This window comes from Serinus canaria, chromosome W (genome assembly GCF_022539315.1).
Source record: "Serinus canaria isolate serCan28SL12 chromosome W, serCan2020, whole genome shotgun sequence".
Lineage (NCBI taxonomy): Eukaryota > Metazoa > Chordata > Aves > Passeriformes > Fringillidae > Serinus > Serinus canaria.
Genome location: NC_066342.1, coordinates 15,672,329 through 15,689,369, shown reverse-complemented (window position 1 = coordinate 15,689,369; position 17,041 = coordinate 15,672,329). Strand labels below are relative to the sequence as shown.

Here is a 17,041-nt window from a genome sequence, read left to right as displayed (position 1 = left end):
CATTTAAGAAGGATGTCAAGGTCCTTGAATGCGTCTAGAGAAGGGCAACAAAACTGGTGAAAGGGCTGGAATGAATGTCCTATGAGGAGCGGTTGAGGACACTAGGTTTGTTTAGTTCAGAGAAAAGGAGGCTGAAGGGTGACCTCATTGCTCTCTACAATTTCCTGAGGAGGGGAAGTGGAGAGGGAGGTGCTGAGCTCTTCTCCCTGGGATCCAGTGACAGAACATGTGGGAATGGTTCGAAGTTGTTTCAGGGCAGGTTGCGACTTGACATTAGGAAGCATTTCTTTATCTAGAATGTGGTCAAACAGTGGAACGGGCTTTTCCCAGAGAGGTAGTTAATGTCCCATGCCTGTCTGAGGACAATGCCCTTAGTAATATGCTTTAACTTTTGGTCAGTCCAGGACTAGATAATCGTTGTAGGTCCCTTCCAACTGGAACAAATAAACAAACAAATCCAACCAACCCCACTCACCCAAAAAACCCCAAATTCCAAAACCTACCCCAAAACAAAAAACAAAACAAAAAAACCCCACACCTTCCTGTAACAAAACCACATCATAAACAAAAACAAACAAAAGAAACCCAACTGTAAAACATGGAAGCTATTCACAGAACAGCTGAGGTTGCAAGGGACCTCCAAGATCACCTAGTTCAAATCCCCATTTCAAAGAAGGTATAACAGATTGCTTAGAATCTTGTTCAGCAATGTTCTGAGTATTTTTAAAGATGGAGACTCTACAAGCTCTTTGGGTATTCTCTTCCAGTGTTTGATCACCATCACACTGGCCACCACTACAAAGAGTTTCTCTCTATCTTCTTTGCTCCCTCCCTATCAGGAATTTATACAGAATAATAAGATTCCCCACCACCACCTTATCTTCTCAAAGCTGAACAGTCCCAGCTCTCTCCACTTGTCCTCAAATGACAGATACTCTAATCCATCATCTTCATGGCCCTTTTTTAGAAGTCTACAACACCTGGACTCAGTTTTCTCAAGCAGTCTCCCATCCAGTATTAACTGGGCCCAAAGCTGCTTAGCTTCTAAGATGAAATGAAACAGAGTATGTTCAGGATGGTGTGGCCACAGGCTAGTAAGCATCTATTTTCTGTTTGAGATTTCATTATATGTAGTTAGTAAAATCACATCTCCTCCTGTCCCACCATCATGCCCCTTGCCCCCCCAACTGACTTTGACAATTTTTACATGAAAAAGTAGATATTCATAGAATCATTTAGGTTGGAAAAGACTTCTAAGATAATCAAGTCCAACCATTAACCCAGCACTGACAAGTTCACCATTAAACCATGTCCCTAAGTACCACATCTACACAGCCTTTAAATCCCTCCAGGGATGGTGACTCCACCACTGCTCTGGGAAGCCCTTTCTAATGCTTGACAACTCTTTTGGTGAAGAAATTTTTCCTGATATTCAATCCGAACCTCCCCTGGGACAACTTGAGGCAATTTCCTCTTGCCCTATTGCTTGTTACTTGGGAGAAGAGACCAACACCCACCTTGCTAAAATCTTCTTTCAGGGAGTTGTAGAGAGCAATAAGATCTCCCTTGATCCTCTTTTTCTCCAGGCTAAACCTCCATTTCCTCAGCCACTCCTCATAAGACTTGTGCTCCAGAACCCTCCACAGCTTTGTTGCCCTTCTCTGGACACACTCCAGCACATCAGTATGTGTCTTGTAGTGAGGAGCCCAGAACTGAACACAGTATCCAAGGTGTGGCCTCATTAGCGATAAGTACACCAGTAGTCAGCTATCTTGTCCATGGAATAAACATAAAGATCACAAAAGTTACATGCTTTACTGAAGTCCATGGAAAAAAACTATTTCAATATATAGTCAAAATAATTCACTCAATATGTATTTCACATTTACTATATATTAGGACCTTCAAATAGACAACTAAAAGACTACAGACTGTTTTGTAGAGATGATATAAGAAATAAGGAAAGCAAATCTCCATATGAGTGTAAATATGGTCTGTTAGTTATCCTCATCAATAGAAGTTTTGAGCAATTTATATGCAGAATAGTGGGTGAACATGCAAATGGAAAAGGTTAGTAGAAAAAGTAGTCTTCCTATGCCTGACAGAACACTAGATTCCCAAGATGTACCCAGGAATTTTTTGCCATGATCACCCAAAATAACCTTGGCTCGCTTTTGGAATACAGTCTGATACATAACATTGCTTATATTGGTTCCAGTCCCATGTCTGGATATTTACATTACCTGGAAAATAAAACAACAGTCAGCTTTTGAGTTGGTTTCTTAACTATTCTTCAGGCTGTTACTTTTGTATGGAAAACTTTGTTCTACAATTTTTGTGACTATAATTGTAATCAATACTCGGCAAAAGAAGATTAGCTTTATTTTATCCATTTTTTAATCCCACTTAAAATCACTAAAGCAGCAAGAGAAGAATATTCAAGAGAAACAACACTACTACCATGTGGGATTCACATTCTCTGAACCTGAGAGAAGCAGTGAGAGAAGCAGAAAAAAGAATGATCAAAACAATTCTTATCTCATTTGCTGCTCCTGTGTTGTGCCAAAGTAGAATGCAATATGGAGATTGTTTACTCAGGGTGATGGTGTTTTGTTTCTTTGGCCTATCAGGGCCAAGCGTATGTGTGTCAGGACTGTCGACTGTGCAGTTGAGTTGCGTTGGGTGCTTGTGCCGATTCAGTTTACATGTAATGTAATATAGTGTAATATAGTATAGAATAATAGAGCATAATAAAGTAATTAATTAGCCTTTTGATAAGATGGAATCCTCCTCATCATTCCTCCCAGATGTCGGGCAAAATATCACCAATAGTACCAAAGATGATTTTTTTCAAGTTCCAGTCTAATACTAGTATCAGATTTAAAGCAGATACCTTCAGAGCATTTAAAGAAATAGCTTATAAAAAAGATCAATGAAAACTGTTTAACACAGGCATTTAAAGAAGCAGCACATCTTCAACCTCTAGTTTTTCACCTTGAAGACAAACTCTACATTTTTGATGAAGAATAAACACAGATGTTCTCTCTGCCCCAAGAAATGCTCATTTCATTATCTTGCAGAAACATACTTCCTATATTTCTGTTGTGAATTTAATGCCATTTGATGCTTTTCAGCAACTTCTGACTGTTTCATACAAGAATCCACCTTAGTCTTCACATATTTAAAGACTCCCTTCTGTTAGCGTTCAGGAACACAATCACGAGAAATGATTATATGCAGGTGCTTTTATTGAAGAGCTCTGGGTGTCAGGGGTACAAACCCAAATCTGACTCTGACATAAGTTCAGGATGAACATGTTTTTATATTCTACCGTTATATAACTTTCATGTTAATTATTAAACTTGTATTGTTCAATTGTATACATAGATTTCAGCCAAGCATAGCTTCCTTAGATTAGGAACACATAGTTTCTCATGATTCTTCTTATGATTATACAATAATTATATTTAACTACTAAACAATTGTCACATCTAAAAATTATATAATTTATCATACTACTAATGCAGGCGCAATGCAAAGCTTAACATTTCAGAGTCTCTCTTAACATTTTCCAGGGCCCCACTATCACTTCTTCCAGGGTCCATAACAAATAAACCAGTACAAGAATTAAGAAGCCCACAGAAAGCTATTCCTTTTTTTTCTGCTTCTCATTTATTGCCCTCTGCAGTATAACTTATGGTAAATAATTTGGGACAGTTACCACCTCCATTTTGCATCATTATCCTGCATGTTTGAACTTTCAAGAAGTCTATCAACTGTCAGTAAATATGAATTGGACAGAATTTGAGCCTAAGAGTATATTAGTAATTCTCCAAAACATTCAATTAAAACTAGAAGTCTTTCAAAGCCAAGTAGTTCTCTCACAATGAGGAAGATCTTTGCAACCTAGGTACCAAAATATTCAAAAAGCCCTCTAAAAGCATATTATCATAACTTAGTGGTGCTTAATCTTTTCATCTTCTTTTCCATCCAATGTCAAGGAAAGAATCTTCTCTAGTGAATCCAGCAGTGGAAAGTAATAACTTATTGCAGTACGTTTCTGGAGCTATACTCTCTAATACTGCAAAGCCATTTGAGACTAATAAGACTTCCACTAATTTGCTAATTAGTTTGACATCACCTACAGTGTTTGAAATCTATCATTCTCCCAATATGCTATGTAACTAGAGAATGTGCAAAGGAGGATTTATCTTTAAATGCTGACACTGAAGCTAGCTTGATTTTCAATGAGGATGTCTGGAGGTCAGACTGATTAATGTAGAAGATACTCAAGCAGTCTGTGTGTGGGATATATATAGGTTAATAAGGTTCCAATTGCTTAGTCTCAAACCACTGTCCATTTGAAATCATATGAAGAAGTCCACTGAACTTCTTAGTTAGGAGACCTCAACATTTTCTCAGACACACCAGTTGCTGGATCTCTACCCACTCAGAAGCCAAGCTGGAATTGAGAGAAATTCTCTATTGGGATGAAGAATCCCATGGTTCTAGGTGAGCAAGTCCAGAAAATTTTTGATCACGTGACAGGCAATGGCCTCAGTTAAGAGAGAAAGGTGAGCTCTCACTATCTGCACTTCTGACCAAAATATTCAGATATATTAAGGTTATTAATTTAATTACTTTTTTCAACAATAAAGGTAATTTTTCCCTTTGTTGTCAATACCCATTTCTATTGTTTATACTTTAAAATCCCTACTGTCTCCAATAAAACAAATATTTTAATTTTCCCCTTTCATATACACAAACCTCCTAATTACAAATAGTAGTTTCCAAGACAACACAGCATTCTCCTAATTACATGTCATAATCCAATGTATAGGGTAAAGAAAATAATTTACAGAAGGAGAAAAATACTTCAGAAAAAACAAGTTACACCTCAGCTTTTGAAGGCTTTTAGAATGTACTTAGTTACAACTAACTACTAAGCAAGTTAGTTAAAACTCCTAGTATATCCTTAAGAAACACTGAAACTTTATGATCATATCAGTAAGTTATCAGCAATATGTTATACAAGTTCCTCATAGAACTGTAAAATACACACAATTATTAAAACTTACCTATTATAATATCTGCCTCCCATCATAAACTGATTGCTTGATGTTGGACATATTTTGAAACGTTGAATATTTTCACTGGTCCGAAAATAAAGTGAATAATCACCAGGTGTATTATCTGAAGGCCTCACAAGAAAACTGCACACCTGACCAACTGAAAATATATAATAATAGAGCATTATTAACTGTTACTTGTGTCACTTATGAGCTCTCATCAAAGCTCTTTCTGTACAAATTAGCAAGAATTGCACACATAAAGGATAAAGTCTGATCTAAGTTCCAATAGTGATCCCCATTCTTCCCCCAAAAAGGATGAAGTAGTACTAAACTGCCAAAGTTAATGCCAAATCATTTGGCTGTAGGTGACAACCTATCCCAAACTTTTGTCACCTCTTTACAAGAGCATATGGTGTGCATGTGAGTTTTGACAATATTTTCAAAAAAGCTAAATATTTTTGTTCTCATATTTAAGGTATGTTATTTGGCAGTATGAGTCTGAAATCTTGATGTTTTCATTTTAAAAAATATTTCCTCTGTGAGAAGACTAAAGTTTAATACATTCTTTCATAAGCATATAACAGTATCAAGCCTTCCAGAGTTCAAGAAGTGTTCGGACAACACGCTCAGGCACATGGTGATTCTTGGGGGATGGTTCTGTGCAGGGCCAGGAGTTGGACTCAATGATCCTTGTGGGTCCCTTCCAACTCAAAATATTCTGTAATTCTGTGGACAGTATTTTCTCCTCAGTATTTTAATGAAGCCCAAGATATATTTATGTATATTACAAAAAAGTTGAAAATTAGCTATTTCAACCAGAATTCTGAAACTAACTTTACTTGAGAACATTAAAAAAAAACCCTCAATGCTCAGCCATGAGGTTTTTTCCAATGTAGTAGCAACCGCAGATCTGATGCTCATATGTTCATACAGAAGAAAAAACAGGTTTTCCTGCATTCTCAAAGGATTAATTTGTCTCATTCCCCTACCACTGTATTTCCATCTGAAATAAAAGTACCTGTCATCAGCAAATTGTAAGCATCTTGTTTGGAGATCTTCCCATGGAACCATCTTAAAGATAAAGAGAAAAATGAGAAAGCAAGATTATCAGCTCTCTTTTTTAGTAGTTGTGACATCTAAGACTCTGACATCTATGAATTAAACTCTGGTACATATGAATGAAATTTTGTTTAAAAAATCTAGCAAATACAGATTATATAAGCAACTGTTATGTTATTCAGCAATTCTGGTTTTCTACCAACAGAATGAAAAATAAATATCTATATCTATATAAACTTATTTGAGTACAGGTGTCCAACACAAAGCAGATGTTCAAATCCAAATGTGTTTTAGAGATTAAAGGCATTGTTTGAATGCTAGATAATGACAGGCATATTTGAAGCCAGTCTCAGATAGCAATTTATTTAAAGCATGAAATACAAAGCCCAAGGACATTAATGAAACTTAAATACTATACAGAATAACTAAAATTGAATTTTGCTAGAAGCTGAGGAAATAAACTTTAGCTTTATTAACTACTGAATAAGAATCGCTTTAGTTTCCTTCGTCAGATCATCATCCAAAAAAAAATACAGCAATCTATCCAGTCTTAACCTGATACCAATGATTATAGGAAACAGCTTGATGTTGCACGGGTATTCAGTTTACATGTGACATACCACATGCTACATCTTGAGAGCTCATCCTGTCTTTTAAAGCTAGAAATAGGGCCTTTCATTCCAGAGTGGATATGTGCATGCATGTTTAAGTGTGTCCTTAGTAACAAAGGGGTCCAGGAAGGCTGGACATACTTTGGGATGGAAATGGTAAAGGTGCAAGAGCAGGCTGTCTCTGTGTGCCTAAAGACAAGCTATCAGGGAAGAAAACTGGCCTGGTTGAACAGGGAGCTTTCATAGGAACTCAGGTAAAAAAAAAGTGAGTTTATGACCTTCAGAAGAAGGGGCAGGCAACTCAAGAAGAGTACAAGGATGTTGTTAGGTCATGCAGAGGGGATTAGAAAGGCAAAAGCCCAGCTGGAATTCAATCTGGCTACTGTCATAAAAGACAATAAAAAGTATTTTTACAAATGCATTAACAACAAAAGGAGGGCCAAGGAAAATCTCCATCTTTTATTGGATGTGGGGAGAAGGATGGGATGGACACATTGTTCCCAAGGATGAGGAAAAGGCTGAGGTACTTAATACCTTCTTTGCCTCAGTCCTTAACAAAGACTGGTTATCCTCAGGATACCCAGCCCCCTGAGCTGGTAGACAGGGGCGGGAAGCAGAACAGATCCCCTGCAATCCAAAAGGAAGCAGTTAGTGACCTGCCGATCCACTTAAACACTCACAAGTCTATGGGGCCTGATGGGATTCACCTGAGGGTACTAAGGGAGCTGGTCGAAGAGCTTCCTAAGATGCCCTCCATTATTTATCATCAGTCCTAGTGAACCATGGAGGTCCCAGATGACTGGAAATTGGCCAATGTGATGCCAATCTACAAGAGGATCCAGGGAACTACAGGCCTGTCAGCCTGCCTAACATCATCTGGAGTTCCATCACACCGCATGTGCAGAAAAAACAGGTGATCAGGCCTAGCCAACATGGGTTTAGGAAAGGCAGATCCTGCTTGATCAACGTGATCTGCTTCTCTGACCAGGTGACCTGCCTGGTGGATGAGGGGAAGGCTGTGGATATTGTCTACCTGGACTTCAGCAAAGCCTTTGATACTGTCTCCAACTGCATTCTCCTGGAGAGGCTGAAGCCCATGGCTTGGACAGGTACCCTCTGATGGGAAAAAAACTGGCTGGATGGCCAGGTCCAGAGAGTGGTGGTGAATGGTGCTACAGCCAGTTTATATCTGGTCACTAATGGTGTTCCCCAAGGCTCAGTTCTGGGGCCAGTCCTGTTCAATATCTTTATAATCTGGATGGGAGGATCAAGTGCACCCTCAGTAAGTTTGCAGACTACACTGAGTTGGGTGGGAGTGTTGATTTGCTGGAGGGTAGGAAGGCTCTGCAGAGGGATCTGGACATACTGGATCAATGGGCCAAGACCAACAGTATGAGGTTCAACAATGCCAAGTGCCAGGTCCTGCACTTGGGTCAAAACAACCTCACGCAGCGCTACAGCCTGGGTTGACATCTGGCTGAACATAAGCCAGCATGTGCCCAGGTGGCCAAGAAGGCCAATGATATCCTGGCCTATATCAAAAACAGCGTAGCCAGCAGGACCAGGGTAGTGATTTGCCTCCCTGTATTCAGCACTGGTGAAGCCACACCTCAAATACTGTGTCCGGTTCTGGGCCCCTCACTGCAAGAAAGACATTGAGGTGCTGGAGCGTGTCCAGAGAAGGGCAACAAAGCTGGTGAAGGGTCTAGAGAGTAAGTCCTCTGAGGAGTGGCTGAAGGTACTGGGGTTGTTTAGCCTGGAGAAGGGGAGGCTCAGGGGAGACCTTACTACTCTCTACAACTACCTGAAAGAAGGTTGCAGCCAGGTGGGGGTTGGCCTCTTCTACCAGGTAACTAGTGACAGGACAAGAAGACATAGCCTCAAGCTGTGCCAAAGGAGGTTCAGGTTGGACATCAGAAGGAATTTCTTCACAGAAAGGGTACTTACACATTGGAATGGGCTGCCCAGGGAGGTGGGAGTCATCCTCCCTGGAGGTTTTCAAGAAAGACTGAATGTGGCACTTAGTGCTCTGGTCCAGTTCACAATATGGTGATCAGTCAAAGGCTGGACTCAATCTCAGAGGTCTTTAACAACTCAAATGATTCTGTGAAATAGCCCAAAATGGGAACAAACTAGGGCCTTAAAGGGAAAGTTGCAACAGGAGAGGTTTAGATTAGCTATAAGAAAAATTTCTTTATGGAAACGGTGGTCAGGCATTGGAACAGGCTGCCAAAGGAAGTGGAGGAGTCACCATCCCTGGAAGTGTTCAAAAAATGGATGGATATGGCACTTGAGGACATGATTTAGTGGTGAATATGGTGGTGCTGCTGGGTTGATGGTCTTTTCTAACCTTAACGATTCTATGATTTTGTGTAAAACAAAGCCTCTTACACATAAAAAAGAGCTCTAGTTCTAACTTGCTTTCTATATTACCTTTACAGGAAAATCCCTGGCTATTGGAATATTTACAGAAATCCCTGCCTCCCCTGGAATCTTCTGAGCAGCATGAGTGACTGAATTGAGTATCCAAGCTTCAAGATTCGCTACAAACTACTTTGTTCAAAAAAAAAAGTTCCTGTATTTGAAGGCATCCCTACTACTGTTAGGCTGCTATACCAAACTGACTAGCACAACTTTGAAAACCTGTAAACTGAAGCTACAGACCAACAATTTTCTTTCTCCTATTAGGAACAAAAAAACCAATCAATAAAACACCACCAGAAGAAATGCCTTCTTCTAACATCAATCCTTTGGAGACTGCAAACTGGGTAAAAATTACAGAAAGCAGAAGCTGCAATTATTGCAAGCAAATAGAGGACAGATTAAGTTATCCAGCTACTAGAAATTTTCTGTAACTTTCATTCGCTGCTCATCTTTACAACAGAAAATCATATAACAATCAAGTTTCCTGTATCAATTAATTTTTCATTGTAAATCTTTTTTTTTAAATTATTTAACAAGTTGGAATTCACTGCAAACAAATTATTTAGTGTCTCCTGGTTTTCATTTAAAGTGCTAGCACATGAGGCTAATATCAAGTGTTACTATTATACTATCATTCCTCTAAATGATACTTTGATCCCTCTCCTGCAGTTAGAGTTGAGCCGACCTGAAAAAAGGTTACCTCTAAGCTAAACTGTATGTGTATAAAAAATCCCAACAAATCAGAAAACACCACATCCTCCAGTGAATATATTCTAGGTAAAGTAATCACAGAGACTCAATCAAGATTTTCACTGTAAAACCCATTAACATTAGGCATAACTAATACAAGACCATGTCAAAGACCTATGCAACTTCAACAGCTAGAACAGAAGAAAAGTATTAAGATTAAAGGACAAGTACATTCAACTTTGGTTCAACTTCCTAATCTCATAGCTAAAGTTTACAAACAGTTGTTTTATGATTTGCTTTAAAAAAAAACACAAAAAAAATCCTTACATTTTGCCTTCATGTGGATCTTCTTCTCTTCCCTAATAGGAAAATTAACATATTAAGTACGTGACGACAGTATGCTTGAGTTTAGAAAAGTAAACTTCATAGGTTAAGACCTTCTGTAGAAATAACACTAACAAGTCCAAGACATTTTTGAACTAGATGGCTTATTGCACAGTTCATGTAAAGAGGTTTTCAACTTCATTCACTGGAATTCAGTGGAAATTCAGCCATAACACGTTATTTCAAAGGATTGTTTCTGTCACTCTTCAAGTCCTTCTTTACATGTGGTAACTTAAATCTAAACTTTTGTGAACTTCAACCACTAATGTAGAAATTCATAGTTAGATAGTCTAACACTACCATTTTAAATTTAGCCATTTACATCCTGATACAGATATGAGAACAGGTGAAGCCAACTTTACTAACAGAAATATACATATGCTGCAAAGCAAACATCGTCAAGACTCCAAAGCAATGGTGAACTACTTTGGAAAAAAAGCATGTGGGAGAGTGGGGTGGGTGGTTTTGTCCATTAAATAATCTCTTATCTTGCAGTAAATCAATTTCAATTATCTTTCACCCAATTAGCTTCCTGACTTAGCATAAGCCCTTCTACATATAATTAACTCATCAGAATTTTGATATCCACACTTGGCCCTTAAAAAAAATGAAAACAAAGACAGTCAGCAAAATTTGAGTCTATACATTTATGAATATTTCAAAGCAAACAAACAAAAAGAATATAACTGAATTACTAGCAAGTTATTTATCAGGACTGGTGAGTTTAGGAAATTGCTTAAAAAGTTCACAGTATCATTCATTTGCACTTGAGCTTTTTTGGATAACAAGGAGAGGTACTTTGGATATTAAATTAGACTTAATGGCTTGTTTAACGAAAAAGCTGGCAGATTCAAATACAGCAAGAAGGTTTAGAAAAGTAGAAAAAGTCAGGCAGCTAAATAACACTAGTTTGGTTTAATTTCATTGTTAACTTCTACACACAACTAACAAAAAATAAAAATCAAATCTCAGTTTTGTAGCTGCCACAGGGCCTGCAAGGCCTCCCTGGCGCTCAGTTGCCTAAGATAAGAAATGCCTCGTCATGATGATTGGACCTAAGAAGCCCCTCTTCCACCTTCAGACCCTTGTTATCTCTCTGTAAAATGATGGGTCATATTCACCTCGACCCTTACTATTGGTCTGTTTCCCAAAACCCCTATACCCTATATAAACACCCACTTCTGCCCAGTTCTGCAGAAGAGCTGTCACTGAGACCCTTCACAGAAGCTGCCAATAAAGACACATCTGTGGAATCTCACACAGCTCTTCTCCTCTCTCTCCCTGTGTCTGCTGAGGCACTTAGCAAGCAAAGAGCTGAAATCACTAAAGAGCTGAATTCACCAAAGAGCTGAGCTGCTTGCTAAGATTGCCTGTGGCTGGGAGCCTGCCTGAGGGACCCGGACAGGTTGTGCATAGCTGGACTTCGCTATCCAGACATCTACAGCAGCCAGGATCGAAAAGACCCCGAAAACCCCTGCTGTAATAAAAACAGTTCTACAACAGATTTGAATATAAAATTACTTACCACTTCTTCTACCAGGTCTTCTACTATAAGACCTTGTTCATCTGTACGTAGGTTTGTAACCCACATCCAGCCATCTTCCAATTCATTATGCACAATAAGCATATCTCCTTTAAGGAAACTGAAGAGAGTAACAGCAACACATATGTTAGAAGTACAAGCATAATACAAAGTTTAATGAACACAGTGAATTCTTGAGCATAGTTTCAGAAAAACATTTGAGAAAATCTGACTATGAAAGATATATTTATTGGTATCCCAAGCACACCATGTGCATTTTTCACACAGTTTAGGTAGGTATGACTATCACATGAATGTTAATCTTTCTTTATTTTACATTTAGAATCTAATAGATACTCTAAAGTATGCTAAGGATGCATAAAACAAAAAATACCACAACAACAGTATAAGATAGTTACATTCTTTTATCAAGAGGGACCAAATACTAAGCACAGGTAAAAACAATCAAGGATTTCCTTAATAGTCTAAAAAATAATATTTCTATCAAAACCAAAATTTGTATAATAAAGCCTATGGAATATCTACTATTTAAGTATTTGGATATGAAGATAAGTGCTAAAAAGAAGATACAGAACAGTTCCTCTAGAAGACATGCAAACAACTACAAATAAGAGTATAAATACAAAGCATTAAAACATTCAAAGGCGTTTCATTACTGGAAGGTTAGTATAAATTATTCCTTAGGTGTAATCCCAAACTTAGGTATACTGGCTTTCACTAGAATAAATTTCTTCATAGTAGCTCCTATGGGAGGACAGACAGTGTTCTTAGGGACTGGCTGGCATCAGTCTGTTGGTAGTATGCTACTGTTTTAATTTGCATAACTTGTTTTTCTTGAGTTTTATTTCCCTTTCTCTTTGTCAGATGGTGGGTAGGTTTTTTTCCCCTTACAATTTTTTTTTAGAAATTATATTTTTAATTATTAAAACTGTCTTGATCTCAACCCACGGATGTCTCATTTTTACCCTTCCAATTCTTTCCCCACCCTGCCAGGAGGGAGGGAGCAAGATGCTGTGGGATGCTTAGCTGCTATCTGGAGTTAAACCACAACAGTCCTTTCTGGTACCCAACAGGGTCCTCAAAGGGTTCGAGATAATAACAGATTTTACCAGAAGGTATTAGTAGAAACTTATATCTCTTAACAGTTGCTGGTCCCAATATTGATTTACCTGGTTTACACATTAGTCTATCTGATCTGTGCCATGCTCTTTTTTTTACTGTACACGATAAAGACTGGTTTTGGCTTTTGCAGTTTTCTGTGCTCTGTAGCACTAAGTGGTTGCTCTGGTTTGAAAGCAAAACCAGTGAGAGACTCCAAGTCAGAAATACAATTTATTAGGAAAAGGGAAAAGAAGACCAAAATACATGCAATAATACAAAAGAAAAACCACTGACAAAGTCAAAATACAACCTGACACCCTGTTGGTCGGGGGGTTGGTAGCACTCCAGTTGGATTGGTGGCTGCAGTCCTCCTGGAATGGCAAATGTGATTCTGTTGGAGCAGTGATCCTGTAGAAAGCGTGTAGCCTTCCTCTGAAGATCCAGTGGAAAAGATGGCCATTCCTCTGGGAATCCAGTGCAAAGACTGACTGTTCTGTCCCAAATCCCAGATTATATCCAGGTGGGGATGCTTAGCTCCTCCCCTCTGGGCGCAGCATCTCACAATGGGCTGTTATCATTCTATAACTCATGTGTTAGGTCCATTAAACAGAAATGGCTCCTGGAGGGAGTTATCTCTGAGTCATGTGGAAAGGCATTGATGGGCCCATTAACAGGAGATAAGGAAAAAACAATGCCCCTCCTGGTTTCAACAGCTCTTGAGGATGGGAATAGAATATATCTTAATATTGTAACCTAGGACATAATCCACCCCTTATTCTATTACCATCTATACCCAAACCAATATCCTCTTACATATATATATATACGGAATGAAACTTTACACACAATTCTCGCTTAAAATTAGGTCTCCTTGTGGTACACAATGGGTTTCCCTGTCCTTCTGCATTACCCACCAAGTGTAACCAGGTCCTTGAGAAAAAACAATCCCACGGATGTGTTTGCCCCTGCCTGCAGTGGGATTAATCTGAACAGTCTTTCCTAAAATACCTTTCATGTGTATCACAAGATCTTTGTTTCCATCCACTGTGTGCAGGGGCTCAGACTGGGCAGGACCAGCTCGATTGATGGATCCTTGGGTGTTGACCGTCCAGGTGGCTTTTGCTAAGTTCAGTTCCCAATTTCTGAAGGTTCCCCCGCCAAGTGCCTTTAGGGTAGTCTTAAGTAGTCCGTTGCACCGTTCAACTTTTCTGGCAGCTGGTGCACGATAAGGGATATGATATATCTATTCAATACCATGTTCTCTGGCCCAGGTGTTTATAAGGCCGTTCTTGAAATGGGTTCCGTTGTCCAGCTCAATTCTCAGGGGTGCCATGTCTCCACAGGACTTGCTTTTCTAGGCCAAAGATGTTGTTCTGGGCAGTAGCATGAGGCACAGGGTAGGTTTCCAACTATCCTGTGGTTGCTTCCACCATGGTCAGCACATAGCGCTTGCCTTGGCGGGTTTGGGGAAGCGTGATGTAGTCAGTTTGCCAGGCTTCCCTATACCTGTACTTCAACCATCACCCACCGTACCACAGAGGCTTCACCCACTTGGCTTATTTGATTGCAGCGCAGGTCTCACAGTTGTGGATGACCTGTGAGATGTTGTCCATAGTAAGGTCCAGCCCTCAGTCATGGGCCCATTGGTATGTTGCATTTCTCCCCTGATGACCAGAGGCATCATGGGCCCAACGACCTAGGAATGATTCTCCCTTGTGCTGCCAGTCTAGATCCACCTGTGATACTTTCACCTTGGCAGCTCAGTCCACCTGCTCATTGTTGTGATGCTCATTAGCCCGATTCTTGGGTACGTGCGCATCCACCTGTCGAATCTTCATGGTCAGCCTCTCTACTTGGGTGGCAATGTCCTGACAAATCTCAGTGGCCCAGATGGAGTTCCCTCTTTGCTGCCAGTTGGCCTTTTTCCAGCGATCCAGCCATCCCCACAGAGCATTAGCTACCATCTATGAGTTGGTATAGTGATAGAGCCTCGGCCACTTCTCTCATTCGGCAATATCCAAAGCCAGCTGGATGGCTTTAAGCTCTGCAACCTGACTCGATCCACCTTGTCCCTCGGTGGCCTGTGCAACTCGTTGTGTGGGGCTCCATACTGCAGCTTTCCATTTCCTGTTAGTGCCTACAGTTCAGCAGGGACCATCAGTGAAGAGGGCATATCGTCATTCAGTCTCTGGTAGCTCATTATATGGTGGGGCTTCCTCGGCACATGCCACCTGCTCCTCTTCTTCTTCAGAAGATAATCCAAAAGTCTCCCCTTCAGGCCAGTTTGTTATAATTTCCAGAATGCCAGGGTGATTCGGATTTACAATACGGGTGCGCTGGGTGATGAGGGCAATCCATTTGCTCCATGTGGTGTCAGTGGTGTGATGTGTGGAAGGAACCTTGCCTTTAAACATCCACCCCAGCACTGGTAGCCAGGGTGCCAGAAGCAGCTGTGTTTCGGTGCCAATTACTTCTGAGGCAGCTTGAACTCCTTCGTAGGCAGCCAAGATTTCCTTCTCTGTGGGAGTGTAGTTTGCTTCAGAGTCTTTGTAACTCCGGCTCCAAAATCCCAGCGGTTGACCCCGAGTCTCACCAGGCACCTTCTGCCAAAGGCTCCAGGACAGACCATGGTTGCCGGCTGCAGAGTAGAGCACGTTCTTCACCTCTTGTCCCGTCCTGACTGGGCCAAGGGCTACTGCATGAGCAATCTCCTGTTTGAACTGGCTGAAGGCTTGTTACTGTTCAGGGCCCCAGAGGAAATCGTTTTTCTTGCAGGTGACCAGGTAGAGAGGGCTCACAATCTGGCTGTAGTCGGGAATGTGTATTCTCCAAAAGCCTATGGCACCTAGGAAAGCTTGTGTTTCCTTCTTGTTGGTAGGTGGAGAAATAGCAGTGATCTTGTTGATTACCTCTGTGGGGATCTGACGCCATCCATCTTGCCACTTGACTCCTAGAAACTGAATTTCTTGAGCTGGTCCCTTAACGTTGCTTCGCTTAATGGCAAAACCAGCTTTCAGCAGAATCTGGATAATCTTCTCTCCTTTTTTGAAGACTTCCCCTGCTGTGCTTCCCCATACAATGATGTCATCGATATACTGTAGATGTTCAGGATCCTCACCTTTTTCCAGAGCAGTTGGGATCAGTCCATGGCAGATGGTGGGACTGTGCTTCCACCCCTGGGGCAGTCGGTTCCAGGTGAAGGCAAACTGAGGCCTGCATTCTGCTGCCAAAGGAATGAAGAAGAAGGTGTTGGCAATACTGATGGTCACATACCACTTTTCTGCCTTGGACTCCAGCTCGTACTGAAGCTCCAACATGTCTGGCATGGCAGCGCTCTGTGGTGGTGTGACCTCATTCAGGCTACAGCAATCCATCATCAGTCTCCATTCTCCACTGGACTTGCACACTGGCCATATAGGACTGTTGAAAGGTAAACAAGCCTTGCTGACCACCCCTTGGCTCTCCAGTTTACAAATCATCTCATGGATGGGAATCACAGAGTCTCTCGGTACGATATTGCCGACAGTGTACTGTTGCTGTGGCGATTGGTACCTGTTGTTCTTCAACTCTCAGCAGTCCCACAGCAGAGGAGTCGTCTGAGAGACCAGGCAAGGTATTCAGTTTTCTGATGTCTTCTGTCTCTACAGCAGCTATCCTGAAAGCCCAACAATGTCCTTTTGGATCTTTAAAACATCCATTTCTGAGATAGTCTATGCCAAGGATGCATGGAGCCTCTGGGACAGTCATGATGGGGTGTTTCTGCCACCCGTTCCCAGTTAAACTCACTTCGGCCTCCAATACAGTCAGTTGCTGGAATCCTCCTGTTACCCCAGAAATAGAAATGGATTCTGCTTCTACGTACCTTGATGGCATCAGGGTACATTGGGCACTGGTGTCAACCAAAGCCGCATATTTTTGTGGGTCAAATGTGCCAGGCCATTGGATCCACACAGTCCAATAGATTTGATTGTCCCTGTCCTCTACCTGGCTAGAGGCAGGGCCCCTCTATTCCTGGTCGTGGCACATGTTGCTCTCTTCCTGTAAATAGGTTCCTGAGGTTCCTTCAAGAGGATCAGTCATATCATCATTCCTATATTGTCTGGAATTCTGTGTGTGAGAGACTGGAGCAGCATTGACTCTAGATGAGCTTCTTGTGT

At 40.7% G+C, this 17,041-nt stretch overlaps 2 protein-coding genes across 4 annotated transcripts in view; one reads left to right on the top strand and one right to left on the bottom strand.

Moving 5' to 3' along the window:
- LOC127060968 (uncharacterized) overlaps positions 1 to 17,041 on the top strand; it is a 1,003,595-nt gene that overhangs the window by 732,577 nt on the left and 253,977 nt on the right. The gene's annotated exons all lie outside the window — the stretch shown is intronic.
- LOC103824743 (ras GTPase-activating protein 1-like) overlaps positions 1 to 17,041 on the bottom strand; it is a 129,483-nt gene that overhangs the window by 74,921 nt on the left and 37,521 nt on the right. For both annotated transcript variants that reach the window (XR_007780316.1, XM_050986341.1), the window contains exons 5-8: positions 11,766 to 11,883; positions 10,184 to 10,215; positions 6,091 to 6,143; positions 5,079 to 5,229 (exon numbers count right to left, since the gene is read on the bottom strand). Coding sequence is in view for 1 of the 2 variants with exons in the window: in XM_050986341.1 (XP_050842298.1) it covers positions 5,079 to 5,229; positions 6,091 to 6,143; positions 10,184 to 10,215; positions 11,766 to 11,883 (354 nt within the window). In the remaining variant the exon portion in view is untranslated. The remainder of the gene's footprint in view (positions 1 to 5,078; positions 5,230 to 6,090; positions 6,144 to 10,183; positions 10,216 to 11,765; positions 11,884 to 17,041) is intronic.